This window comes from Sphaerodactylus townsendi, linkage group LG17 (assembly GCF_021028975.2).
Source record: "Sphaerodactylus townsendi isolate TG3544 linkage group LG17, MPM_Stown_v2.3, whole genome shotgun sequence".
Classification (NCBI taxonomy): domain Eukaryota; kingdom Metazoa; phylum Chordata; class Lepidosauria; order Squamata; family Sphaerodactylidae; genus Sphaerodactylus; species Sphaerodactylus townsendi.
In genome coordinates, this window is record NC_059441.1 from 17,815,356 (window position 1) to 17,841,909 (window position 26,554).

Here is a 26,554-nt window from a genome sequence, read left to right on the forward strand (position 1 = left end):
GGAAGGGAAAGGAGCTTGTCAGCCACCGTGAGTCTTTTTACAGGAGAGAAAGGTGGGGTATAAATCCAAATTCTTCTTCTTGCTGACCCTTAAGAAGATCCTTTAAACAAAACGTTCAGGTGAACCTGAACAGGGCTTTCTATAATGCTCCTTCCCCTCTAGCACAGGTGACCAATTTGTTGCTGCTGGGCTGTGGGGCAGGGGATTTAGGGGTCATAAAAGAGAAAAGCCGGCCGGGTGGGTGGGGGAAACCCGCTTCGACCTGCCAGGAAAAAAAGTGGGCGGCTCGACTCCCGCCCGCCCCCGCAGGGCCTTTGCCCCGAGACGCCTCCAGTTTCGTAATGGGGAGCGCAAAATCCCGCCCAGAAGAGGCGGCTCAGAGCACCGGCAGCCAGCCGGGGAAGAAAAGGAGGAAGTGACCCGGCTGGGCGGCGGAGAGTTGGGAAGGCAAGGCAGGACAGGGGGCGGCCGCCGCCGAAGGGACCCCCTCCCCGGGAGAGGCCGCAGGGAAGGCACGAGAGGAGCCGGCGGGCCGTTTGCAGGGGGGAGCCGCCGAGGAGGAGGAGGAGGGCGCAGGATGGGGCCCTCCGGGGCGCTGCGGGCCGCCCTCTGGGCCCTGCTCCTGCCGCTGGTAAGGGGGCTCGGCTCGGCCCATTCATGTTGGGGGCTCGCGGCTTGGGGGGCGAGTGCCAAAGGACTGCCGGGGTGGGGTGGGGCTCGGTCTGGCTGCGTCTCTGGGGGGGGTCACGTTGGACTTACAATCTAGGACATAGGTATCAAACTCGTGACCCTCCAGATGTTATGGACTCCAGTTCCCATCATCCCCTGCCAGCATCATGCTGGCAGGGGATGATGGGAACTGGAGTCCATAACATCTGGAGGGCCACGAGTTTGACACCTGTGATCTAGGAGGAGGAAACCTCCATGACTGCAGGGAGTCTATCTGAAGGTGGGACTGGATCTCGGGGTTGTTTTGAACCCTGTTGGGGAACCTGCAGAGAAACAGGGCTACCTGCAGACCAGGTGAGAGTCTCGCCAGGTAAATGTCTCCTCCCCTTTGTGGAATATGCCCGTGCTGGGAGGCATGACCAGAGCAGACCTTGGACTCTTTGCCAGGAGGGATCACCCGACAGGAAACCACTGATCTTGTACTTCCTTGGTTGGGCATTCTGTGAAACAGGATGAGGGACCGGATATGGACAGCTGGTCTTCCAGCAAGCCACTTTTTCTAAAATTGAAGTACCCGCTCAGTGGCCATAAAGAAGGCACGCTGTTTCTGGAGTCCCACAAAACATGCAGGGTAGTGGAAGGAAAGGAGAGATGTGAAATCCACCTGCTTAAGTCCCTTGGCCTTTCCTGAGCCTTTCTGGAGGTGGAAGTGGGCAACCCCACCAAATACAAACCCGGTCACCTCCTGTCAGATTGTGTGTATGTAAAATGCTGTCAAGCTTCAGCCTCTTAGGGATTTCAAGGCAAGTGACTAAGCAGAGGTAGTTTTTCATGCCTTCCTCTGCACTCGGCTCCTTGGTGGTCTCCTATTCAAGTACTGACCCTGTGTAGCTTTTGAGATCTGACAGATCAGCCTGTATTCCACCATTCCATTGATTATTGTGAAGCAGGAAAGAATCCTAGCAGAGGGATTAATCAGGATGGGGGAAACGGGCATCAAGAATTTAGGAAGCCCTTAAACTGAGGTCAGGATTCTCTTTGGTAGCAGCTGCTAGGGTAGTGTGTTTCACATTGTATGCTGTCTGACTGTTGCAACTAGAGATGCTGGGGCTATACCTGGGCTTTTCCATATGCAAGGCAGTTGAGTTACAGCCCTGCCCCTTCCTCCAATCCTGGGGGAGGCAAATGCCCAAACTGCTCATAGTATCCAAGAACTGCATGAAATTAGGTTTGGGGGAATGCATATTATGAGGCCTGCATCCCCCAAACCTAGGTTATTCCCAATTCAGCAGGGAAGCTAATGTTCCTGTTTTCTACATTGTACCATTCTTGTTTGGGGCAAGATGAGCTGTTTCCTGTTTGTTGATCCCATGAAAAGCTTCCTATCAATCCAACCTGGAACTGCAACACTCCGGACAATTACACGGAAGTTTAGGGGTAGTTCAGGGAGCGACGCCAGTGTGCTGTAACAACATACTCCATCTCTAATATTTGATCTTCTGAAGTTATCCTTTGCTGACATTTATTATCTCATGAACAAGAATTGTTGACATTTAAAACCTGTCTGCTGAAAAATGTGGAGGCAGAGGGCAGGTGAGGCAAAATAAGACAAAACAAACACAGGGTGTTCCTCATCCTTTCCATCTTCCATTAAAGTGGTCCATTGTGCACTTCACTGGGGCTTGTCATTAACAAAACAAGGCAAAGTACAGGATATACTGTACTGTGTTTTTATGTCTTACTATCGGAACCTACCCATGCTAAGTAATTCAGTAAGACCTACTTGCACATCAAAATGCGTAGCAATGAGTCCTTCATAATCTGTGCACAGCAGATATAGGTTGTGATCCTGCCCTAAATTCCAGGCAACTTTCTGAAATGTCAAATTTCAATGGGAAAGTTATTCTGAATTGTAAGATAATTTTAAAAATGCTTCCAGATTGTGTGTCCAGTTGGGTCATAACTGCTGAGTAATTTCCCAGCCACACAATTTGTTTTAATGTTTCAGGAATTATATTTTTAAAATCACTTCCAGAGCCTATATCTGCTTTTACAGTCCTTAAATAACCGGAATCACTAGGGTGTTGTTGGTTTTCCGGGCTGTATGGGATCCAAAAATTTTAATAACAGGTTCCGATGGTGGTGGGATTCAAACAGTGGTGCCGCCGCACACACGCACCTCCAGTCCCCATTGGGCAGGGAGGTTGCTTTAGTAACCCCTTCTCGCCACTCAGAAAAAATTAGTAACCACTTCTAGAGAAGTGGTGAGAACTGGTTGGATCCCACCTCTGTGTATGACCATGTGCCAGTAGCATTTTCTCCTGATGTTTCGCCTGCATCTGTGGCTGGCACCTTCAGATCAGGAGAAAATGCTACTGGAACACGGCCATACAGCCCGGAAAACAGCCCACAGCACCCTGATCCTTAAATAGTTTGTGCTCACTGCAAATATGGAAAGGCTCTCTGGTTAAGAAGATTGTATCCCTAAACGATGCATGACTCAGATCAGCATTCTTGCTGAACTTTGTTTTTAATTTTTGTCCCCTGCTTTCCTGCTACTCTTCAGAACACATTTCCCACATTTGGGCTTCTTCCTCCCACAAGTATGGACTTGTTTGGTTCATTTGTGTTTTCTTAAAAGACAGTGAACTTTTGAATGACTTGTGCTTGTATATGTCTGCCGTTCAGTTACTTTTAGCTTCTTATCAGACCCATCCAAAGGTGCAATGCGGAACACCATGCCAGAGTTCTGTGCCCCCGCCGCCTTCAGCATAGCTGTGTGCAGAGGTGGGATCCAGCATGTTCTAACCAGTTCCCAAGAGTGGATTACTAATTATTTGTGTGTGCTGAGAGGGGGTTACTAATTGGGTCTGCTTTTCCATTAGAAATTCCATTAGGTCCAAAAATCATAAAGTCCTGTTGTTTCCTATGTGGCTGGTTAGCGGAGGTAGAAAACAGGATAATTCTCCCTGTTGGGCTGTTTTAAAAACATGTTTCAGAAATATGGTAAAGTTCCTTGTTTAAGGAAAGTATCCTTCTTTTGATTTCTAGAAACAAAATTAAGTATTTGAAAGTATTAAGTATTTGACAGGCAGTCAATTAGAGGAGAAGTAGTTGTTTCTGTTGGCAGTAGACGATAGGACTTGCTATAATGAGTTTAAATTATGGACTGAAAGATACCAGCTGGAAATTAGGAACTTTTTTTTTACAGTAAGAGTTTTTTACAGTAACAGAGAAATTATTGATGCCCCACCCCCGGAATGCCCGGTCACGCCCCCGTCGTGCCCCGCCCAGCCCCATTGGCGCTATGCCACTGTTTGAATCCCACCACCATGGGAACCTGTTACTAACATTTTTGGATCCCACCACTGGCAGTGTGGCTCGTGGGTGTGCCTGGGGAAGGAGCTAACGGTAGTTGGCTTCCTCCTGACCTTTGCTCCTATTGCACTGGCAACTGGAGCTTTGGACTAATGGCATCTTCTCAGTGGCATAAGCCCATGAAGCCCAGTGGGGGCTTTTTGGTAGTGGGGAGGCTTTTTCATGTCTGTAGCCTCCCTGTGCTGCCATGGAGCCTCCTTGGGAGTGGCAGACTGGCACAGCTGTGGCACTACAGCTGGGCACCCGACCCATTGGATGGAGCTGTATGCTCTTTTTGAAGTTCAACAATGAGTATTTATTTAAATTTCTTTGGTAATATTGAATTCTTCCTTATATTTTCATGGCGTTTTATAGAGAAATCCAAAGTATAAGTACAGCCTTTTAAGTCAGTTGACATATGTGGGGTTGGAAGCATGAGACACTGTTAGAATTTCACTGTTAGTCTTGGTAAATATTAGTATTGAAGTGTTTGTATCTTTGGGAACGTCTGAGCATTTAAAAATGGTTGATGATGTTTTGGTTTTAATTCTACCTCTCTTGTGAAATGGGATTAATGTGTTTATGACATGGAATAGTGGGATTTGGATGGTTTCACCTTATGTTTTATGTTTAAATTGTCTTTTGATAAAACCTACCCATCAATGGGAAGCAATAGCATGATCAATAAAATAACCATCCTAAAATCAACAAAACAGTCAAACGAAAAAGCAATAATAAAGGCAAGTGTAATGTAACTATAAAATATGTTTTCCTTTTAATATATATATTAAAGGAGGGTAGAACTGTAAAATATGTAAAATATATATATACCAGCTGGAAATTAGGAACTTTTTTTTTACAGTAAGAGTTTTTTACAGTAACAGAGAAATTATTGATGCCCCAGCCCCGGAATGCCCGGTCACTTTATATCTTTTTATATATATATATTTTACAGTTCTACCCTCCTTTAATATATATATTAAAAGGAAAACATATTTTATAGTTACATTACACTTGCCTTTATTATTGCTGGAACATATTTTACAGTTCTACCCTCCTTCTTTGCAATTAATTTCCTTGTATTAAAGTTGTTGAGCATAAAAAATGATGTGGCAAGAGATTTGCTAATGCAATTTTCTAATCTTTATTGTACTAGTGACACATTAATCTTGTTGAGGTCACCATATTATCCATCTGCAGTCTAAACAATGTTTAATGTTGACATTTTCTTTTTTCATATTAGATAAGTGCCCAAGAGGGAATCCTTCATGCTTTTAGCAATGATAATCCTCTGTTAAAAAAGGACTACTGCATAACCTATAATCCTTCTTGGACTTCTCTTCCCAGTTCATTAAGTAGTGCTGTAAGTAATGGTGTTTCTTTTGTTCTTATTTAGTTAACATCGGGGTGGCCAACCTTTGGTGCTCCAGATTGCCATGGACTACAATACCCATCAGCCCCTGCCAGCATGGTCATGGCCATACTGGCAGGGGCTGATGGGAATTGTAGTCTATGAACATCTGGAGCACCATTGGTTGGCCACCCCTGTTGTTAACTCATCTTTATTCTGAAGCAAATTATCCTTGCTCTTCCTTGAAGCAAATAGTGGTCCCCCTCATTCATTTTATCTTCACAACAACCCTGTGAGATGAAACTGAGGCCCTTTCTGCACATGCAGAATTATGCACTTTCAATCCACTTTTAATGCACTTTGCAGCTGTGCAGAATAGCAAAATCCACTTGCAAACAGTTGTGAAAATGGATTGAAAGTGCATTATTCTGCATGCGTGGAAGGGGCCTGAAATAGAGTGAGTAGCGCAGTGTCACTCAGTAAGCTTTGTGGGACGTCTCCTGAGTCCTACATGGGCATTGAAATGACCATATGACATTTCATAAGATTCAAGAAAATTTCATTTGAAAAGATGCATCAAAACTCACAGTATTCATGGCATTCTTCTCTATTTAAGTTTTCCCTGACGTCTGCTTTTTTGCATTATTGGAATTGGAAATCTTTACTGGACTCATTCTCATAATGTCAGGATTTGGAGTTCTTCTGAATCTGTATTTCTGGAACACATACAATAAAAAGACATAAAATCCCCATTTTTGGAAATCCTGCAAAAGTTATTTTTTTAACCTTTAAGGGTTTTTTTGTGAAGCAAAAGAGTGCAGGTACACAGTTCTACAATGTAAAAAAAGCTTTAAATTTTTTTAAAAGTTTAAAATGTCTTTGGTATTTATGGAGTTTATATTGAATGGTTTGATTTTCTTTTTTATGTAATTCAGTTTTGTCATATTTCTGTGAAATATCTTGTTCTTTATTTATGTCATTTATACATTTATACAACCTTTCAATGAAGGAAACTCACCAGCAGTTTCTAGTTAGAAACCACTACATAGTTCACTAGAGTCCTTACTACAATTAACTAAAAACAGCTCATAAATTAATACTCTCTACATAGTTATTTAAAACCAGATTTATATATTTATGAATCTAGATGCCTTTTCTTCCTTGATCAAAATCAGTTTTTTCACAACAACTTTGCGAGGTAGGTGAAGCTGAGAGAGAATGGCATAATCACCCAGCATGTGTCATGGTAAGCAGAAATCTCAACCAGGTGTTCCCTGTCCTAGTTCTCCCCACAATATTGGCTCCACATTGCAGAAAAAAAAATCTTTGGCTTGTTCTTTTCCAGGACATAATAAATTGTTTAAAGTGTTTTAATGATGTATTTGCCAATCAGGGGGTATTGAGACCACAGAACACATTCTATTTGAGTGCACGCTTTACAATGAGACACGCAGGATGCTTCTGCCCTATGTGTAGACAAATTGCTCTTTGGCAAAGAGGGATAGGATAAAAATACTATTATCAGATACAAACAAACGTTGAACATATTCTGTTGCTAAGTTTGTGTGGATATCTAGTAGAATCAGGAAGGTGTGACAGAACTCCATTGGGTATGCTAGTTAATTCCTCTTTATTACTTTTAGGTGGACATTGTTTCGCTTACTTGGTATTATTTATACTGAATTTGTTATATATTCTATCGTATCTGTGCAATTTTAAATCTGGAATTTTATTGGTAAATAAATCTGAATCTGAATGATGACAGAATAATTCTACATTTCCAGGTTTTAATATTAGGTTTTTAAATCTTTGTAGATTCCTACAAAATTGACGATCTTGACTCCTAAGCTGCTCTGCAATTCTTCTGATGTTCCTCATGATATCATGAGGGACAAGGCAGCTGTAGTGATGAGGGGAAACTGCTCATTTTTGGAGAAGGCATGGATTGCTCAAGGCCTGGGCGCTAAAATACTCCTGATCGCCAGCCAAACTGGTCTGGTAAGTTATAATACTCGTGGCTGTCTTCAGATGAGGAAAAAAGTCTAAACTGCAGTTAGGAGCAGCAGTAGTGTAGTGGTTAAGAGCAGGTGTACTTTAATCTGGAGGAACCGGGTTTGATTCCCTGCTTCCGCCTGAGCTGTGGAGGCTTATCTGGGGAATTCAGATTAGCCTGTACACTCCAACACATGCCAGCTGGGTGACCTTGGGCTAGTCACAGTTCTTCTGAGCTCTCTCAGCCTACAACCTACCTCACAGTGTGTTTGTTGTGAGCAGGGAAGGGAAAGGAGTTTGTAAGCCCCTTTGAGTATCCTTGCAGGAGAGAAAGGGGAATATAAATCCAACTCTTCTTCTTCTTCTTCTTCTTCTCCTCTTCCTCCTCCTCCTTACTATTTTTATATCACCCTTGCGATTTTCAGTTCACTAGATAAGAGTTCGCCACTCTTGTGGAGGAGTGGGGAATCAAACCCAGTTCTCCAGATCAGAGTCCACCACTCTGAACGACTAACACGTTGGTGTAGCAGTAGTGGATTAACAGTGCATGATTCCTAGTGGTTGTGATGGAGACAGATGCTGAGAAACCCTGAAACTACAGCTGTGGCCTCAGAGCTGCAGTCCATAACGTGAAGGTGAAGTCCATAATGAGGGAAGATGTGTAGCTGTCATCAATCTGCATCTTCTCAATATTGAACAACTGGGGGAAAAGATTATGTGGCCCACCTTGTGGATTTTTCCAGTCAGAGTGCTGGGGAGAGGTACTTGAAGCAATGTACTTGTAATGTACAGCTTATTAATTTAATTTAATGTATATTCCCACTGTATCCCCTTAGGGCTTGTGTTAGAGGGAGATGTTTTGCCTGTTAGACTTTAGGCAGCAAGTTAAGTAGCTGGTCCAATTATGTAGATTTACCATGAAGTTTCTTTTTCCAGGATACTCCTTCTGGCGACAGGACCATGTATAAAAATCTCAGCATTCCAATTGCACTTATCTCTAATGTGGATGTTCTTGATATTAATAAAGTAAGGAGTTTTCAAAATTGCTTGCTTTTACCACTGAAAATATCAATTTGTATAAAATATGTGATTGTGGTTTAATAAGGAGGAGGCTGTCTCTCAACCTTTCCGCCTCCATTTTTTTCCTTGCTTATTACCAGGTTGTGCTTTTGTGGAGCATTCTTTTGACATTTTCTGAAAATATCCTCTAAGGGCATTTCCTTCATTTTACAGCTGTATATCACGATCAATTAACAGCTTGTTTTCCTGAACTCTGGTCTTTTCCATAAAATTAAAAATATAGTGCATGAAACAATTTCCCCTGAACACACACACAAATTTTGATTGGAGTGATATCTATATATCGATATATATCTAGCACATCAATCAAGATTTTTTACAATATTTAACTGCCGACTTCTTCTCTTTCATCTTGTATTCATGCTTGCCCGTCAGTGCTTTCAATTTTGTGCATATTTTTCCTTGGCACAGCCTTATGTCCCGACTTAACCTTTCCATTCGGCAGAGGCGAATTTGCTGGTGGTCCCCTGCCCTTCTATGATGCAGGGGACGATTATGAGGCGGGGGACCTCCACCCGGGCCAGGGCTTTTATGGCCCTGACCCCTGCCTTGTAGAACGCTCTTTCTCCAGCTGTTAGGGCCCTGCAGGACTTTGATGAATTCCGCAGGGCCTGCAAAACTGAGCTGTTCCACCGGATTTTTGGGGGGGCTGGCCGCTGAGTCACTGCCTCTCCTGATGCCCTATGTAGCATCTGTCTTCATCTTAAACAGTCTGCCGGTGCCCTCCCAGGGCTTAGGACCAGACGCCATCCATCAAATTATAAGTGGGTTGTATTGTATCGCTGCTACTGATTTTATTGCAATAATTGATTTTAATGGCATTATTCGATTTTTGTTTTTTGTATTTGTATTTTATTGTTCTGTCTGACCTGTACACCGCTCTGAGCCCTTCGGGGGTAGAGCGGTTTATCAAATCAAACATATAAATAAATATTTAAATAAAATGAAAAGGGACTCTTAAAAAGCACGGCAGACTGCTTGCAGCAGAAGAGCTGTTTTCTTAAATCTTATTGCCTTTCGTAAAATAATTCGTCTTTCTTTAAAAATTATTGCATAGCATTCTGCAGTGTGCAGGACCTGCAGCGTTGCATTTTGACAAATTCTGATTTCTCGATCCAACTGAACTCATTTTTTTAAAAAAAATTAAACAGAATAGTCAACAAAAAAAGAAAGAGAGAGATAGTGGAAAAAGTAAGAATTGAGCCCTTGGAGAATGTGAGATTAATTTCTCTGAGGAATGCAGTGGATTTGAGGTGGAAGTATTTATTAATGCGCTACACATTTCTTCCCAGTGTGGGCCCAAAGTAGCTTCCAATGTCACTGCTCATCCACTGTATGCTCTCAGTTACAACCCTACAAGGTAGGTCAGTCCACGACAGAATGACCCAAGGTCACCCAATGAGCTTCCATGGCAGTCTAGGGATTCAAACCTGGGTGCAGAGATGTACCACCTGTAGGGACATGGGGACACCCATGTCCCCGGGCGCATGCCTTTGGGTCATGTGGGAGGGCGCCAGGCGCTGACCCAGCCTTTTCTCTGGTGTGGTGACCTGGCCAGCACATGCCTGGGCCCCATTTGCCAGCATCTGAGGCCGGGCCTGTGGCACATCCCTGCAGTAATCATTTTCAGTGTTTTCTGTTTGCTCTGTTTTTCTAAATCTATTGTTCAACAGGTGCAGTGTAGCTGGGCACAGTATTCAATTGTGGAGGATGGGTGTTTTTTTTTTTTAATTGTTTTGACCATAAGTGTCTTAATTGTCTGCTGTTCATTTCCTCCCTAACTGACACGTTTATAATTTCCAGAGTCTTGGAAATAATGTTAGCGTGACATTATATTCACCGCCTTTGCCAGAATTTGACTTCAGTATGGTGGTCATATTTCTAATCGCTGTGCTTACGGTAGCACTGGGAGGCTTTTGGAGTGGAATGGAGGAGCTGTAAGTCATTACAAGCCCTTCTTCAAGAGTTTGAATCGTTGTTTGTTTGTTTTTCAAATTAAAAGTACCAAACTACTACTTCTTCCTGGGTTGTATCATTTGAATGGCACTGATTTTTGTTTTTTGCTCATCCTCACAGAGAGGAACTGAAGGCAGCTGCGAGCTCAGATAACACCCCGGTGTCAAGGAAGACTTCGGAAAGTATCATTTTGAACCCAGTGAAAGTTGTCGTGTTTGTTGTCCTCTCTTGCGTCATGTTAGTCCTGCTGTACTATTTCTACCAGTGGCTGGGTAAGGAGACATTGGAATTTACCAAGGTTTTACTTTTCAGTTTAAGCATGCTTTCCCAAGCCTCATTTGCACAGAGGAATCCAACCAGTGGCTTCGCTCCTGGGGCTAGGGAAGGGAGCTCTCACAGTTGTCACCCGTACAAAGTGATTTTCTCCACACGAACCTACCAAGCTGCCTTATGCTGAGCCAGCCGATTGGTCAAGCAAGGTCAGTATTTCAGTACTGTCTGCTTAGATGGTCAGGGGCTCTCCAGGGTCACAGGAAGAGGTCTAATCTGGAGAACCGGGTTTGATTTCCCCACTCCTCCACCTGAGTGGCAGAGGTTTCTGGTGAACCAGATGCGTTTCCGCACTCCTACATTCCTGCTGGGTGAGCTTGGGCTAGTCACAGTTCTCTCTGAACTTTCTCAGCCCCACCTGCCTCCCAAGGTGTCTGTTGTGGGGCGAGGAAGGGAAAGGAGCTTGTAAGCCACCTTGAGTCTCTTTACAGGAGAGAAAGGTGGGGTATAAATCCAAAACTCCTCTCTTCTAAAAAAAATAACAGCAGAAGTCTCAACCTGCTGTTTCTTCTCACTGCTTAGGTGAGAGGAACCTTGACCCCTCTCCGAAGCTCTCCCCATAGGCCAGAGGACTTATCTCATTTGAGCTGATATCTGGAGAGAAGGCAAAATGCAAATACTGTTCTTTATCTTCCCTAAACCACAAAGGACAGAAGACTCTGTCTCCGAAGAGAAAGGGGTCTTATCTAATTTGCACTAAAATTTGGATAAGACACAGGAGGGGGAACGGAAAGCTGCCATTTCTTATCATCTCGGTACCCCGGCACAAATGAGAAGTTCCTGGCCTGTGCACAATATCTGAGGCAGTGGCGTACCGCCCTTGTCCCCAGGCGCATGCTGCTGAGCCCCGCCCCCCTCTCGGCCTCCTTGGGGAGGGCAGAAGTCAGCCTGCAGGGAGGACGGGGTGCTGTGGGCCTGTCCAAGCCACCCCTGAGCCCCGCCCTCCCTGCTGGCTCCCGTAAGTGGGGCGGGGAGGCAGTCATGCCCCCGGACGCCATGTAGGCCCAGTACACCACTGATCTGAGGGGGGAAGGGAGGGGGACTGGGTTTTGAGCACAGGTAGAGGCCAGTAAGCATATCAGGCAAGCATTTGTAGAAACATCCCTGAGGTTGAAGCGTTTGGGTTTTCCTTTTGAATAGCAAGATCAAACTATTTGACGGGCATGCAGCAAAAATGTACGCCAATATGTAAATATGGCAGTGGGGTCAATGATAAGCATGGTCATTCGGATGTGAGTCTCGGTGGCCACAGTGGGATCAGCCTCTGGACAAACATGCCTAGGATGATTGTCTTGAAGAGATATGCATCCTTGCCTGCACATAAACTTGTGACTGTGTGGTTCTCGTAGCTTTCTACCAATTTATTTATTATTGTTTCCCCCCACAGTATACATCATTATTGCTATTTTCTGCTTGGCGTCCTCAATAAGCTTATACAACTGTCTTCAGGTACTAATACGAAAAATACCTTTTGGACAATGCAGGTACTGTTCGTTCCTTTGTGTAATTGTTAACGGTTTTGTTACAAGCGGCAGGGAAACTGTTTATGGTTTCAGAACAACTTTATTCGGGCTGTGCGTGACATAAATATATATTTATGTTGTGCAGACAAGAGGAACAGCCTTGCCTGGCTGCACTTCTCCCCATTTAATTGGTTCTTTCTACAGGCTGTAGAGCAAAGGTGTCGAACTCATTTGTTATGAGGGCCAAATACAGAGGCATAGCTGGCCGAGAGTGCGCCCGGCATGCACTATGTTTTCTGCCCCCCCCCCCCACCTCGTGGCACCCTACCCCCCCGCCCCCACACTTACCTTACTTCAGCCTGGAAAAGTGGCCTGTTCCCTTCAGGCTGAAAACGGCCTGGTGGGAACTACACTTCCCATGAGACCTTGGGTCTTGCAAGGACTCCTGGAAAATGTAGTTCCCATCAGGCCGTTTTCACCCTGAAGGTAACAGGTCACTTCTCCAGCCTGCACTGTTTTAATAATGTAAGTGTGGGGGCAGAGGGGGCGCTGTGGGGAGTGGGGAGCCGTGGAGGGGGATTCCCCCCCTGGCATGCGCCTGGTGCAATGTGCACTCCCTAGTCCCCTGGTAGCTCCGCCTCTGGCCAGATATGACACAAATGTAATTTGGTCAGGACCCTTGGGTGCTGAGATCGGGAGCGTGCACGTGTGCCTCAGTTAGCTGGCAGGCCTGATAAGCCCTTTCAACGGGCCAAATCGCCCCCTGCCCTGCATGTTTGACACCCCTGCTGTAAAGCATTTCATGGTTCTTTGGAAGACCAAGGGTAGTTGAGCATTGTTTGTTGCAAGCCTAAACACAGTTACACCCTTTTAAGTCCATTATTGTTTGAGAACACAGAAGGGAATAAATTCTGGTTAGGATTGCACTACTTGGTGGTTTCGATGTGCGCTGCATTTATGGCAACATCTATAATGTGATTTTTTTTTTAAGGATTTCATGCTTCAACACAGCTTTTGAAGTAAGGCTCTTTCTCCTTGCTGGATTATGCATAGCAGCAGCTGTCGTTTGGGGAGTGTTTCGGAATGAAGACAGGTAGGTGAAGAATTCCAAGATTCAGAATTGAAACGATAAATGTTGGTTGGATGCCTTTAAAAATACCAAGGGCAAGATCCAGACGGTACAAACATAGCGGCTTTTGGCCTTCTCTTTCTGTTACACTTCCCTGTTCAGTCTCCAAATTCTACCACCAAAGCCTGAGATTGTCCTCTTAATAGCTTAAGAAACTGGTTCCTGAAAATGATGCCTACCTGTAAGTTCTTGTGTGTAAATAAATTCCTTTGGATCCCAGCCTGCAGCACACTTCTCAACGGAGCCATACTTTTCTAAGCCCATTGAATCTGATGGATTTAGACTGGTGTAACTCTGCTTAAAGTAGCACTGTTACTGTAGAAAATGTATGTGTCATTTTATTATTTTAAAGTGAGTCAAATTCATTGTTTGTTGTAGCTGGGCTTGGATTTTACAAGATATCTTGGGAATTTCTTTCTGCCTCAACTTCATTAGAACTCTCAGAATGCCCAACTTCAAGGTATAGTAAACTGTTTACTATATACAACTTCCAGACATGTACCACTATTGTTCTGTTGTAATGAAAGCAAAAATGAGCCATAAAAGGCTAGGACATTTTTGTGTACGTGTGGAAAACATAAGCTGTAGCCCACGAAGCCATATGTTGTTAAAAGATGAACCAAACCCCACTGAACTCTAGTTTGTGTACACTCCCAATTAAAAATTGCTGCCTAAATGTTTCTTATTGCTCTGTGTGCATGGGCCTAATTTCAAAATTCATTACATTTTTAGAGCCAAAAATAAGTTTGGAACGAGACAAAAAACATACTAAATGACCGTAACCAGGAAAGTAGTTAGGAGAATAGGCTGTGCTATAGAGAGTGTCTTAACCTACTGCATCTGTGTATGGTTCTCCAGTTGCACAGTGGCAGATAGGAAGGTGCTCCAAAGGGTGATCACTACTGCTCAGAGGATTATCGGCTGCCCTCTCCCCTCCTTGGAAGAACTCTATAATTCCCGAAGCCTAAAAAAAGCCCAAAATATTCTGAGAGACCCGTCTCATCCAGCACACTCTCTTTTTGAACTGTTACCATCCGGCAGACGATACAGGTCTATCAAAACTAGGACAAAGAGGCTTAGAGACAGCTTCTACTCTAGAGCTGTGGCTATGTTAAACTCTGCGGCTTCATGTTGATGTGTTTGGGGCTGTGTAGGGATGGGTGGAGGAAGGGGAAAGTGAGGATGGGGTATGAGTCTGAAATTGTGTGCATCGAGGAATGCTGCTGTAAATTTCGTTGTGCGTGCACAATGACAATAAAATGCTTATTATGCTTATGAGAAGCTGAAATATTAGCAAGCTGTTGTCTATTAATTTAAGTGTCTGTGGTGTAATTATACTATTGTAAAGCATTAAAGATTACTCAGTTATTGTAAGTAAATAAAATAACAACATTCTCTTTTGTTTTCTAGTCATGTGTTATTCTGCTAGGCCTTCTCCTTCTGTATGATGTATTTTTTGTCTTCATCACACCATTCCTTACTAAAGTAAGTCCATGGATTTGCAACATGATATTTCACGTATCTAAATTGGCAGTGTTTATTTTTAGTAATCAAAGAATAATGAAAGAACTCAACAGAAAAAAGCATTTTTTCTAGGGATTTTTTCATTTTTCATTTTCTAGGGAATATATTAGAAATACACTGTAAGAGTGTCACATTATACTACATGTGCAGCTTTTTAGTGTTTAATCATGTGCGAGTTTAATGTTTGTATTAAATAAATGATCCCATATGAAACTATTTCTTCATAATTTCAGAACGGGGAAAGTATAATGGTCGAAGTGGCAACAGGTCCTTTTAAAAACAGTGAAAAGGTAGGCATTATAGTCCTAAAAATTACATAATTATTTTTCATACTATTAAGCAGTAGGCATGCAATAACTGAGTTTTCATAGCTTTTGTTACGGTAAACGCATAATTCAGCTAAAGTTTTGCACTGTAAAGCCTCACTCGAGTCAGCCGGAATGCATTTAAGCGTGTTCTTAACTATTTTCCATTAACAAAAATTGTAACGTCCCAGTGCTTGATTTTGGCTGGATCATGCTCAAATATTTAAGTATAACTTGCTCTCAAAATGTAGCCATCTTTTCTTTCCTTAAAAAAAAAGTATTAAATGCTTGTTGACTTGGGTTTGATCCTAGAATTATGGAAACATGTTGGAAGCCTCTGTTCAGCAGTCAGCTCCTCATGAGAAAGTAAGGATTTTATTTCAGATATGATCACTGGATTTTAAATCATATCCTCTGAAAAGAATAGTAGCCTTTGGGGGGGGGGAAATCTGATAACTCTCTGTCTCCAAATTTATTTCTTCAGAGCCTGAATCTTGGCCATCATTTTCTTTTTAAGCAGGCTAAAATTCAGGTTTTCCTTTCTCACCATGTAGTGTGTTTCATTAATCTTGCCATACATACTGTCTGTATATCATACACATGCAGTTTTTAATGCCTATAAAGGCTTACTGAAGTTTCTATTACACATGCAGTTTTCTCTTGGCTTATCTGCTTAGAGAATAGATTTTACATTCAGCATCTTGGTTCCTGTTTTCTGAATTCAGGCCCCTCCCGATCTGAAGTTCTGCATAAAGTAGATGAGTAAATAGTTCTGATAAAAACATAATTTAAATCTTTCTTTCTCAAACGTCCTTTGGGACTTACGTGGGGCTTTGCGACACTGTTTTACAGTTGCCAGTGGTCATGAGAGTGCCCAGGCTCCAGTTCTGTACTCCAATGGTATGTGGCCTGCCATTTTCGTTACTCGGATTTGGTGACATTATTTTACCAGGTAATTATTTCTTAAAAAAAAAAAGAACCAAGATTTAGATTGAGTTTTAATTTAGCATCGCTTTGGATTCTTTAAAGGCTGAGATTTGGAGGCTCCCAGCTTCTAACAGCCCCATCCAAAGGGGGTGTGTGTGAATGGCTCTTTGGAGCCAGCACGAGGAGAAGTCGATCTGTGGCTACCAATCTTGATCCTCCTTGATCTGAGATTGCAAATGCCTTAGCAGACCAGGTGCTCGGGAGCAGCAACAGCATGTGAGCTCCCAAAGGCACCTGGTGGGCCACTGTGAGTAGCAGAGAGCTTGACTAGATGGACCCTGCTCTGATCCAGCTGGCTTGTTCTTATGTTCTTATGAATGTGCCAGTGGGGTGGACAACCTGAGAGGCGGGTGGGCACTGTGGACTTCTGCGGCACTTGACCAGGAAGGGCGGCTGGCATTCTGCTTAGGACTGTGCTCTTCATCTCTACAGAAAAGTATCTTATTAGTTATTTCCATTACTGTATTTCCCATCTGTCAGATATTGTTTGTGCCTTTTTATTTTAGGTCTCCTGGTGGCCTATTGTCACAGGTTCGACGTTCAGACAAGCTCTTCCTCTGTGTATTATATTTCTTGCTCTTTAGGTAAGTAAGTAAGTAGGTCTCACACATTCTTGTTGGACAGTGCTGATGTGCTTGTGACAACATCCGTGAGCCTAGAGCCGAATGTCATTTGTCAACTCTCATGGTTTGTCTTTTGCGCAGCCTATGCTGTTGGCATGGTGCTCACGTTTGTGGTCCTGTCACTGATGAAGATGGCGCAACCAGCCCTCCTTTATTTGGTGCCATGCATCCTTGCCACCAGTGCCATCGTAGCATGGAGTCGCAAGGAGATGAAAAAGTTCTGGGAAGGCAACAACTATCAGGTAGGTGGAATACAGTCTGTCTGCATATGAACAAATTGTAGCCCCTTCCGCACATGCAAAATAATGCACTTTCAATCCACTGTCACAATTGTTTGCAAGAGGATTTTGCTATTCCACACAGTAAAATCCAGCTGCAAAGTGCATTGAAAGTGCACTATTCTGCATGTGCGGAAGGGGCCTTTATGCTGTTTTCAGTGGTGATGGAGTAACCTGAATCGTTATCAAGTTTGCCTTTGCATCTGTGGCGTATGTACGGCTGTAAGAGTCAGCGTAGTGTAGTGGTTAAAAGGTCAGACTAGGACCTGGTAAACCAAGGTTCGATTCCCCACTCTTCCATGGAATCTTGCTGGGGCCAGTCACACACTCTTAGCCTCGACCCTTGCTAGTATTTGAATGGGAGGGCCTGAGGTGCAATGTGGACGCAGGCCGTGGCAAACCACCTTTGAAAGTCTCTTTCCTTGAAAACTCTATGGGGTTACCGTTAAGTCAGCTGTGGCAACGACAAAGGGCAGGAAAACGGCTATTAGCGGAAGAATACGGACTCTTGAAAAATACCTGATACAAAACAGGTGCTTCAGCTTCTTGGTCACACAGGGGTATGAAATCTTTTATCTTGTGCAAGTGAGGAAACACGGCATTTCGTAGTACCAAAGATAACATTTGGCATATTTCGTATTTAATTTTCTTTGGGGCCAGTGTGGCTGTATGTGAGCAGATTTTCTTCCCTGCTGTGGAAACAAAAAAGGTCTAGAACCCACTGGAACAGTGGGTGGTACAACTTCAGATTGCTGGTGAGGGATGCTCTTAGAATGGAATACTCTTCTGATGCATCTGATGAAGAATCATAGGAGTCCCACTTGATGAAGAATCATAGGAGTCCCACAAGTTTCACAGCTAAGGAGCAGCACCTTTTTCCAGGGTGCAGTTTATGCTTTCTTGAGTGTGAGGCTGAAGCCAGACATATTTTTGCTCTGAGTGAAGTTTTTGCCTTAGTTTGCTACCAGAGTTGCTCTAAATACTTCAGTCCTAGTTTTTGGCTAACAAAAGACCACTCATACCTCAAGTGACACGGTTCATTATTTGCAAGTATTATGTTGCCATGGCAATTGTTTCATATGCTGTTCTCAGTGCATTCTTTTTCAAAGGATTAAAAATTGCTTTGAACTTTGAACTGTTGAGTCAGCTTGATTTAGTTTGGAATGAAACTTAAAACTCACAAGTTGGGAACCTGATTGCAATTCAGACATTGTCCATAGATTAGATGATTTTTAAATTCATGCACAGTTTCAAGAACCATTCATTTAATTATACTTTATGCCATTCATTTTCAGTCAAGATTGCTTTTTTGCAGGGCTCTTGTGTACACACAGTACTACTAATACAGCAGCATATTTCCTTTTTTTTTTAAGAAAAAAGTCTGAGGGTCAACATTTGTTTGAATTAATTCCAGCTGGAGGGAGAATAAAAGTGACCCTGTTTGTCATTTGTTGCAGTAATGTAATTTATAGATCACCATTTTCATTGAAGAAGAAGAGTTTGGATTTATATCCCCCTTTTCTCTCCTGTAAGGAGACTCAATGTGGCTTACAATCTCCTTTTCCTTCCCCACTCACAACAAACCCCCCTTGAGGTAGGTGAGGCTGAGAGAGCTCCGTGAAGCTGTGACTAGCCCAAGGTCACCCAGCTGGCATGTGTTGGAATGCACAAGGTAATCTGGTGAACCAGATAAGCCTCCACAGCTGAAGTGGCAGAGCGGGGAATCCAACCCCGTCTTCCAGATTAGAGTGCTCTTAACCACTACACCATGCTGCCATTGAGGACCCAAAACAGTGTACCTCGTTCTCCTCTTTCATAACCACCCTCCGAGGTAGCTTAGGCTGAGGGTGCGTGGCTGGCCAAGGTTTCCCTGTGAGTCTCTGTGACAGAGTTGGGGATTTGAACCTGGTTCTCCCAGATCCTAGTCTGACACACTGACCACTGCATTACACTGACCTGGTAAGTAAACATCGATAATTCTATTCTGGAACGGCTGTTTTTAGTGATATTGGTGTGCTTCTAAAACTATCGTGAGCTGGGTTGAAGATTGCTGGTCGTAAGACAAGACATAACCGGAAACGGTACTGAGAATTTGTTGGTCATGTGGTGTTGCCTGTAACTTCTTTGCTGTGTTCACCTTGTGCTATTTCGTACACCCTAGCGGCGGCACAGTCAAGGTGAGTTAAGGCTTTTTTTGGCATGTTCCTAGCACTGTGGATCGTATCTCCAAATTGAACAAGTACCCACGTGATCCCAGAGGTTTTACAGTTGTTGCTAGAAAACTTCTTCTTCGTTTTTTTTGTACCGTTCTCGATGGATCTTATAACAGAGCAAATTGCAAGCAGAACATTTGCTTCTCCCGTCCTGTCAACTTCTATTTGTTTGCTAGTTGACTCAGTCAACTAAACAAAAACGATGGCTCCTCTCAATGTTCAACTCAACCCTCTTCGTTACTGGCTTAGCTTTGTTTATTTTTGGCCTACCAGTAATTTGTCAGCATGACTTTTAGAATGCCCGGTGTTGTGCATTGCCAGTATGAGAACCCAGTGACATTAGATAACGTGTCAGTGTGGAGCCAGATTCTACTTTTTAAACAAGAGCAGAGAGGTATTTATCCCTACAAGCACTGGGTATACTGAAGTTGTGTGACTCATAGGGCTCTCTCTGCCTTCAGAGTATATCCTCCATCCACAAAGCAGTGAACTACCCTCTGTGAGAAAGTCTCCGTCCTGCAGCTTCTTGTGTGTTATCTTCTTTCCATGAGAGCCAGGTGTAGTGGTTAAGAGCAGGTGCACTCTAATCTGGAGAACCAGGTTGGATTGCCCACTCTGCCACTTGAGCTGTGGAAGCTTATATGGTGAACCAGATTAGCTTGTGCACTCCAGCACATGCCAGCTGGGTGACCTTGGGCTAGTCACAGTTCTTCGGAGCTCTCTCAGCCCCACACACCTCACAGGGTATTTGTTGGGGTGGGGGAGAAGAAGGAGAAGGAGAAGGAGAAGGAGAAGAAGAAGAAGAAGAAGAAGAAGAAGAGAAGAAGAGGAGGAGGAGGAGGAGTTTGGATTTATATCCCCCCTTTCTCTCCTGCAGGAGACTCAAAGGGGCTTACAATCTCCTTTCCCTTCCCCCCTCACAACAAACACCCCGTGAGGTAGGTGGGGCTGAGAGAGCTCCGAGAAGCTGTGACTAGCCCAAGGTCACCCAGCTGGCTTGTGTGGGAGTGTACAGGCTAATCTGAATTCCCCAGATAAGCCTCCACAGCTCAGGCGGCAGAGCTGGGAATCAAACCCGGTTCCTCCAGATTAGATACACGAACTCTTAACCTCCTACGCCACTGCTGCTCCTACAAAGGAGATTGTAAGCCCCTTTGAGCCTCCTTACAGGAGAGAAAAGGGGGATATAAATCCAAACTTCTCCTCCTCCTCTTCTTCTTCTTCCTCCTCCTCTTCTTCTTCCTCCTCCTCTTCTTCTTCTTCATGCTGCTATAAAATGGCTATCGTTAATTTACTCCATATTAACAATGCAGTCCTAAACAAAATGCTGCTTTCCTGAGGATGGCAACACTGGCATGGGTTCCCAAATGCTTCCAGTGCAATTTCAGCACTGACCCCATGTGATTAGCGTGGTCTAGCCCTGAATGTAGAACATGACTCAAATCCACCCCACTTCTGTACCTTCCTGTTCTTGTTTCATAATGCTATGAGTCATCACAGGCAGGAAAATGCTGGCTTCCAAAATAAATTGACGGCTGGCAAACGCTACCTTGCAGCATCACAAGAGGCTTCTCTTAGTAAAATTCAAAAGGCGAATAACATTTTGGATCATTCCTATCTCACGTGCTTAGTTAACCTGAACGGTTTCTTTTTTTTGTCAGGATCAGTCAGGTTCATATGCTGAGGAAGAGCCGCAACCACAATGTAACCAAAAGGCAGGCAGGGACGAGGCCCCAGGAAGCTTTTGAAGATCAAAAGGGCCAGGTGCGTAGTCTGTAGTCTGCAGCAGGCAGAGGTAGGAGTCCCCAGGGCAGCAGGTGGGAGAGAAAGAGGAACCACTAGCCAGGGCAGCAGCTGAGAGATGGATTGCTCAGAATGAGGCGGCTAGAGCTTTCTTGGACCTTATGGGCTGGGATTGGCCCTTGGGATCTGCTGAGCGCCCAGATACTGCAGTCTGGATGGCACCTTTGAAGCAGAGAGATCGCTCTGCCAGGCTTGCAGAGGAAATTGCGACAAAGGAATCAGGACAAGCTGCTGCGAGCTCCAAGTCGACGTTCGCATGCATTATCAGGGGCCCCTTCCAGTTTCAAATTAATATTCAGCTACTGAATCTGACCAGATGTTTATTAGGGGAGCTTGTTAGGTTTGCTTATTTTTCCTCCTTGCTTGCAGACTTCCTGGCAAAAGTATTAATAGACCCTGGATTGAATCATTTCTGGTTGTTTTTCTTTCCCATTGGCTCTGAGCAGACGTTTTGCCCACTGAAAGAAAAACAACGACTTATATTTACTTTCAGGGGATTCAGGCACTTTTTGTTTTTGCTTTTTTTAAATCCCTAGTTGTTTTTTTCAGCTCTAAATTATTAGCCACTGACTTGTGAATTGGGCAGTTCTGCACGCACCTTTCTGTGTTCAATAATGTCAAAGTGAAAGAGATTTGAGCGTGTTGACACAGTACGTGAACTGCATATTCCATCTATACTCTGGATGATGTTTTAGGAGCACATCGAAGGGCACATTCTTAGCAGTTGAAAGGGGTGACAAAGGTCTGCACCATTTCCTTTTTTAACGCACTTGAAGCAAAACCATGTGTCAATTCTGTGTCCAAAAAGGTGCATTATTCCATTTTCTGTTACCTACAACTCTGGCTCTTCATTGCAAAGAATATTTGGCAATGATTTGCAAGAATTTTAGAGAAATCCATGATGGGGGAGCAGGCTTTGCTTCAGTGGGAAGTAGCAACTGAAGGGCTCACAGGAGGGCAGACCTCTGGACAGGTTAAGATTCGAGTCTAGTGACACCTGAAAGACTCTAATCTTGCTCTTCACCTACCCAGCGTGGCTAGTTAGTAGTACAGGACTCTGTCCTAAGAGAAGGGTACTTTTTTGCCATTTTTTTCCAGTTGCTTGGATGAAAGCACTAGATCGCTTGTCCTTAACCCCTCAGGTTTCTTCACTTAATCGAATGAAAAAGTGCTACGGATTGATTTCTCGCTTCAAATCGGGCTTTGTGATAATTTCAGAGCCTTTTCAAGCAAATCAAATGCCTGCGATCCTGATCCTCTCATATGTACTGATGCTTTGTTGTTAAATTCCTTCCACTGAATGTTCCATTTGCTTTTTTAAAAATTTACCAAACTTTAAAACTGTGGGATCTATACTACATAGGTACTGATTCTGTGCCTTTGTACTGCCGTCTCTTTCCCCTAAAGAATCCCACAAATAGTGCGTGGAGAAGCTCCTAAATTTCAGTTGGAGATTTCTGGCTTGCTTGCAGAACTATGCTCTTCTTTTCTCCCTACTAGATTATAGGTTTGACGGAAGATCTGCTGAAAGTGCTTGAGCAGTTGCTTCCTTATTTGGGTCCCCCCCCCCCATGTTGCTGGATTACAGCGAATGACTGATTGTTTTGCTGCAGATGTTTTTTTTACATCCTAGAACAGTGATGGTGAACCTTTTAGAGACCGAGTGCCAGGGGCGGAGCGAGGGGAAACTGCGCCTAGGGCACGCGTGCGCCCTGTGCCCCTGCCACACCCCCGTCCTGCCCCGAAACACCCTTGCCATGCTCCCGCAGGGATGTGCACCCAGTGCGTCGCGCACCCCTCACCCCCTTGATGCTGTGCCACTGCCAAGTGCCCAAACTGGGTGACGGTACGCATGCTGACAAAGAGGGCTCCGAGTGCCACCTCTGGCACGCATGCCATAGGTTCGCCACCACTGTCCTAGAAGCTTCCTTTGCTATATGATGTCTAAACTCATTGCTCATTACTCTGATAACATTTTCCTTGCAAATTGCCTGACAAGCGTAGACAAACCAACTTTAAAATGCTCTCAATTTACATCCAGGTGATGGATCCCATGGATTGTGCAGCTGCTGAAGAAAACTCAACACTATCCAGCGAACAATGCGGAGGACAGTAACTGGGCACCCAAAATAATGTATAAAGATTTTTCTACGCAAATAATAGAAACTCGGTTGATTTTTTTAAAATCTGAAGACTTCTTACGATTTGTTATGACAAAACTTGCCTTGTTTTTACATTTGCTCACGTTGGGGTTGTTTTTTGTGTGTGAAAATGATACGTGATTGACATTATCAGAATGCTTAAGATGTGCTGTTGGAATACATTCAATAAACCCGTGCCTTGCCTCATTTTCAAAGATAGTTGCCTACAAAATTGAAAACGTTTTTTACACATGATTTCAGTCTCTGCCATATAGCAGGCTTTCTGGCTAATACTTAAAAGACTTTTTTTTTGCTGCAGATTGGCAAGATCTAGAAGTCTTTCACAGAGTTTCCAGCAATAAATGCACAATTATGGTTTGGACTGTAGGTGACAGTTCAGTTGTATGACACTCTGGAGCGCCAGGAATTCACGAAACGGTAGAGATGGGTTGTTATTTTGCCATAACTTTGTTTTAATCCAATTAATACCCTGTCCAGTCGAGCGGCTTTATTTTTTCAACCCAGTTGCATGAAGACCAAGAACCTTTTATCCATCCAGTTGCATACAGACTAAGTGGTTTAAAAATACTAAATACACCTAGAGCAGATGAGAACAAAGAAAACAGACATTTGTTTTCCTCTTGGAAAACAAAATTCCTATGGCAGGGATTCCGAAATGTTGCCATGCTGTTTAGGTGGAATGAGGCCGCCTTCAGCAGTTCCTATATTTTCAAACAAAGGGCTTCTTTTTTGGAATTTTGTGAAACTATTTTTTTAATCATAATATTTCTTGTGAAACGTTAAGTAGGGTGCTTTCGCATGGAAACTAAAGCTAGACCTTCTTTTTGTCATTTCTTGCTTATTTTGCACGTTCTCGGTTTCATTTTTAAGCATCTGGTGAAGAAAATAAAATTATCAGTTTGGATTTTGAAAAGATGTAGTCACCGTGAAAACGTGTTTTCAGTTTTTTCTTTTCTTTTGGAAATGGAAGTTAAGAAAAAGTGCGAGGAATTGTGTACCAGATCTTTCAGAGCCGTAAAGTGTTTTAAGCCAAAGATATTGGAAGCGACCTGCAAACAACGGACTGTTATTAGTGCCTTATTCAAAACAGCAACAGCACCTTCCATTCCTGTCCAGTACAAAAAGCAAAAATAAGATCAATAATCCAAAGATCAGATTCTACGGTGAGTGATGCTGGTCAGGTTCTTTGCTGGATCAGGTTGTAAAGAGTCCTCAATTCTGTGTTGAGGGGGGGGGGGGGCGGAAAGAGACGTAGTTTTCTTATCTCCTCAAGTGCAGGGACAATCCACTATGTTTTGGTAAGCTATTTCCAGTCAGCCATATGTCCTTCTTTCATTGGGCGTTCACCAATAAGTTGCGTGTGGGAGATGCATCTGAAGTAACCAAGGCCACGAAGCAGCTGTTAAGCCACGTAGTTGACCAAGCAGTGTTGCATGCCTGAGAAACTTGAAGTGACGGCCACCAAGCGGCCCCATCCCAGCACCACAACTCCATGCTTCTGTTTCAGGTGATTCTTTAGACAACGCAAACTACTTCAAAATGCTGGCAGGTAGAAAATCTGCCTGGTTCAATCTGACATTTCTAAGCCACGTTAGATTGTATTTTGGAAGGGATCCAGAAAAGGAATTGTTTGGCAAAAGGCTTATCAAAATATAAAGGCGTCTCTATTGCTTAACCTTTGATGGCTACTCTGGAAATTTGTGTGTGGTGTAATTCATTTTAGAAGCTGGTAAAAATTAAAGCAATTGCTTGGATTATAAAAAGTTAACAGTTGGATAGTTAGTTGATTAGCAGTGCCATCCAGAACAGAGTTACCCCAGTCTACGCCCACTGACTTCAATTGGCTTAGAATGGAGTAACTCTGTTCTGGATTGTAGTGTAGAACTGAATTTGGAAACTTTTATTGGAAATTATACATGTTTAAAAATTTTGTTACATTTAGGAGCCTTCATAGTAATTCAGTAGCACAATGGTACGATCATTTTTTGTTATTAATTAGAGCGATCAGTACTGACTACCCATTTCAACTGTGGAACTTTGTAATTTTTTTAAAAAAAAAGAATGTTAGCATTTAAAACAACATCCGGTATTTAATAAACTTTTCAACAAAACCTGGAGTATTGTCATTGTGTGTTTGTGGAGTAGATTAAATGCAAAAGGCCCAGTTCATACAAACAGAAAACGAGTTGGTAAAATTGTTCCTGGACTGTATTCTTACAGCACCCCCACACCATCTGAAAGCTTTCTGGAGGAAATGTGGCAGTAGAGCAGTCCTCAGCCACAGCAGCCTCTGAATTGGGCTGTACGTTACATACAAAGGTACTCTTCTGTGAACATTGGAAGCAATTTTGCTTCTGGGTAAATGCACACATTTTCCAATGTGAGCTGTTTTTATTCTGTGGTTCTGAATTTGAGCAGGGCAGCTCTATCTGTGGAGGGAGCCTATTAGCTGGTCCTGAAACATCACAAAATCTATCACATTCTCTAGAGCATCCAATTTAATTTTTTTCATTGTGATACAAGTGTAAAATCCCATGTTAAAAATATTTTATTTATTGATTGATTGATTTATAAATAACATTATCAATTGATTTATAGGCTGCCCTTCCCATGATGGGGTCAGGGCAACTTACAATGAATACATACATTAAAACATCACAATGGTTCTAAAACCAACTAATTCAGGGGGATGGGAAAAATAAAGGGAAGGAAAGAAGGGAAAGAGGGAATTCAATATTCAGCCTTAAGAACATAAGAACAAGCCAGCTGGATCAGACCAAAGTCCATCTAGTCCAGCTCTCTGCTACTCGCAGTGGCCCACCAGGTGCCTTTGGGAGCTCACATGTAGGATGTGAACGCAATGGCCTTCTGCGGCTGTTGCTCCCGATCACCTGGTCTGTTAAGGCATTTGCAATCTCAGATCAAGGAGGATCAAGATTGGTAGCCATAAATCAACTCTCTCCTCCATAAATCTGTCCAAGCCCCTTTTAAAGCTGTCCAGGTTAGTGGCTATCACCACCCCCCTGTGGCAGCATATTCCAAACACCAATCACACGTTGCGTGAAAGGAAAGTGTTTCCTCTTTATTAGTCCTAATTCTCTTCCCCCCCCAGCATTTTCAATGAATGGCCCCCCTTGGTTCTAGCATTGTGAGAAAGAGAGAGAAAAATTTCTCTCTTGTCAACATTTTCTACCCCATGCATAATTTTGTAGGACTTCATATCATATCCCCCCCTCAGCCGCCTCCTCTCCAAACTAAAGAGTCCCAAACGCTGCAAGCCCACCTCTCCCTCATAGGGAAAGGCTAAGTGCTCCAGTCCCTCAATCATCCTT

At 43.4% G+C, this 26,554-nt stretch overlaps 1 protein-coding gene across 2 annotated transcripts; it reads left to right on the top strand.

Moving 5' to 3' along the window:
• The first annotated feature begins 332 nt into the window (after positions 1–332).
• SPPL2A (signal peptide peptidase like 2A) lies at positions 333–25,333 on the top strand. 2 transcript variants are annotated; one of them, XM_048481852.1, is made up of 16 exons: positions 338–631; positions 5,270–5,389; positions 7,193–7,375; positions 8,306–8,395; positions 10,253–10,386; positions 10,526–10,677; positions 12,123–12,219; positions 13,190–13,291; positions 13,706–13,787; positions 14,738–14,812; positions 15,085–15,141; positions 15,469–15,522; positions 16,009–16,108; positions 16,650–16,727; positions 16,848–17,008; positions 23,102–25,333. In XM_048481852.1, the coding sequence occupies exons 1-16, from the start codon at positions 578–580 to the stop codon at positions 23,174–23,176; spliced, it is 1,614 nt and encodes a 537-aa protein (XP_048337809.1). In that variant the 5' UTR covers positions 338–577; the 3' UTR covers positions 23,177–25,333. The 2 variants fall into 2 exon arrangements, with proteins under 2 accessions (XP_048337810.1, XP_048337809.1); XM_048481853.1 differs by lacking the exon at positions 15,469–15,522 and having other exon boundaries at positions 333–631.
• Positions 25,334–26,554: the final 1,221 nt, after the last annotated feature.

Bases quoted from the DNA above. Each gene is read 5' to 3' on its own strand.
- SPPL2A (XM_048481852.1), top strand. From the start codon at position 578: ATGGGGCCCTCCGGGGCGCTGCGGGCCGCCCTCTGGGCCCTGCTCCTG. The intron at 13,292-13,705 runs GTAGGTGAAGAA...TGTTTGTTGTAG, and splicing joins GTGTTTCGGAATGAAGACAG to CTGGGCTTGGATTTTACAAG. The intron at 16,109-16,649 runs GTAATTATTTCT...TTTTTATTTTAG, and splicing joins TGGTGACATTATTTTACCAG to GTCTCCTGGTGGCCTATTGT.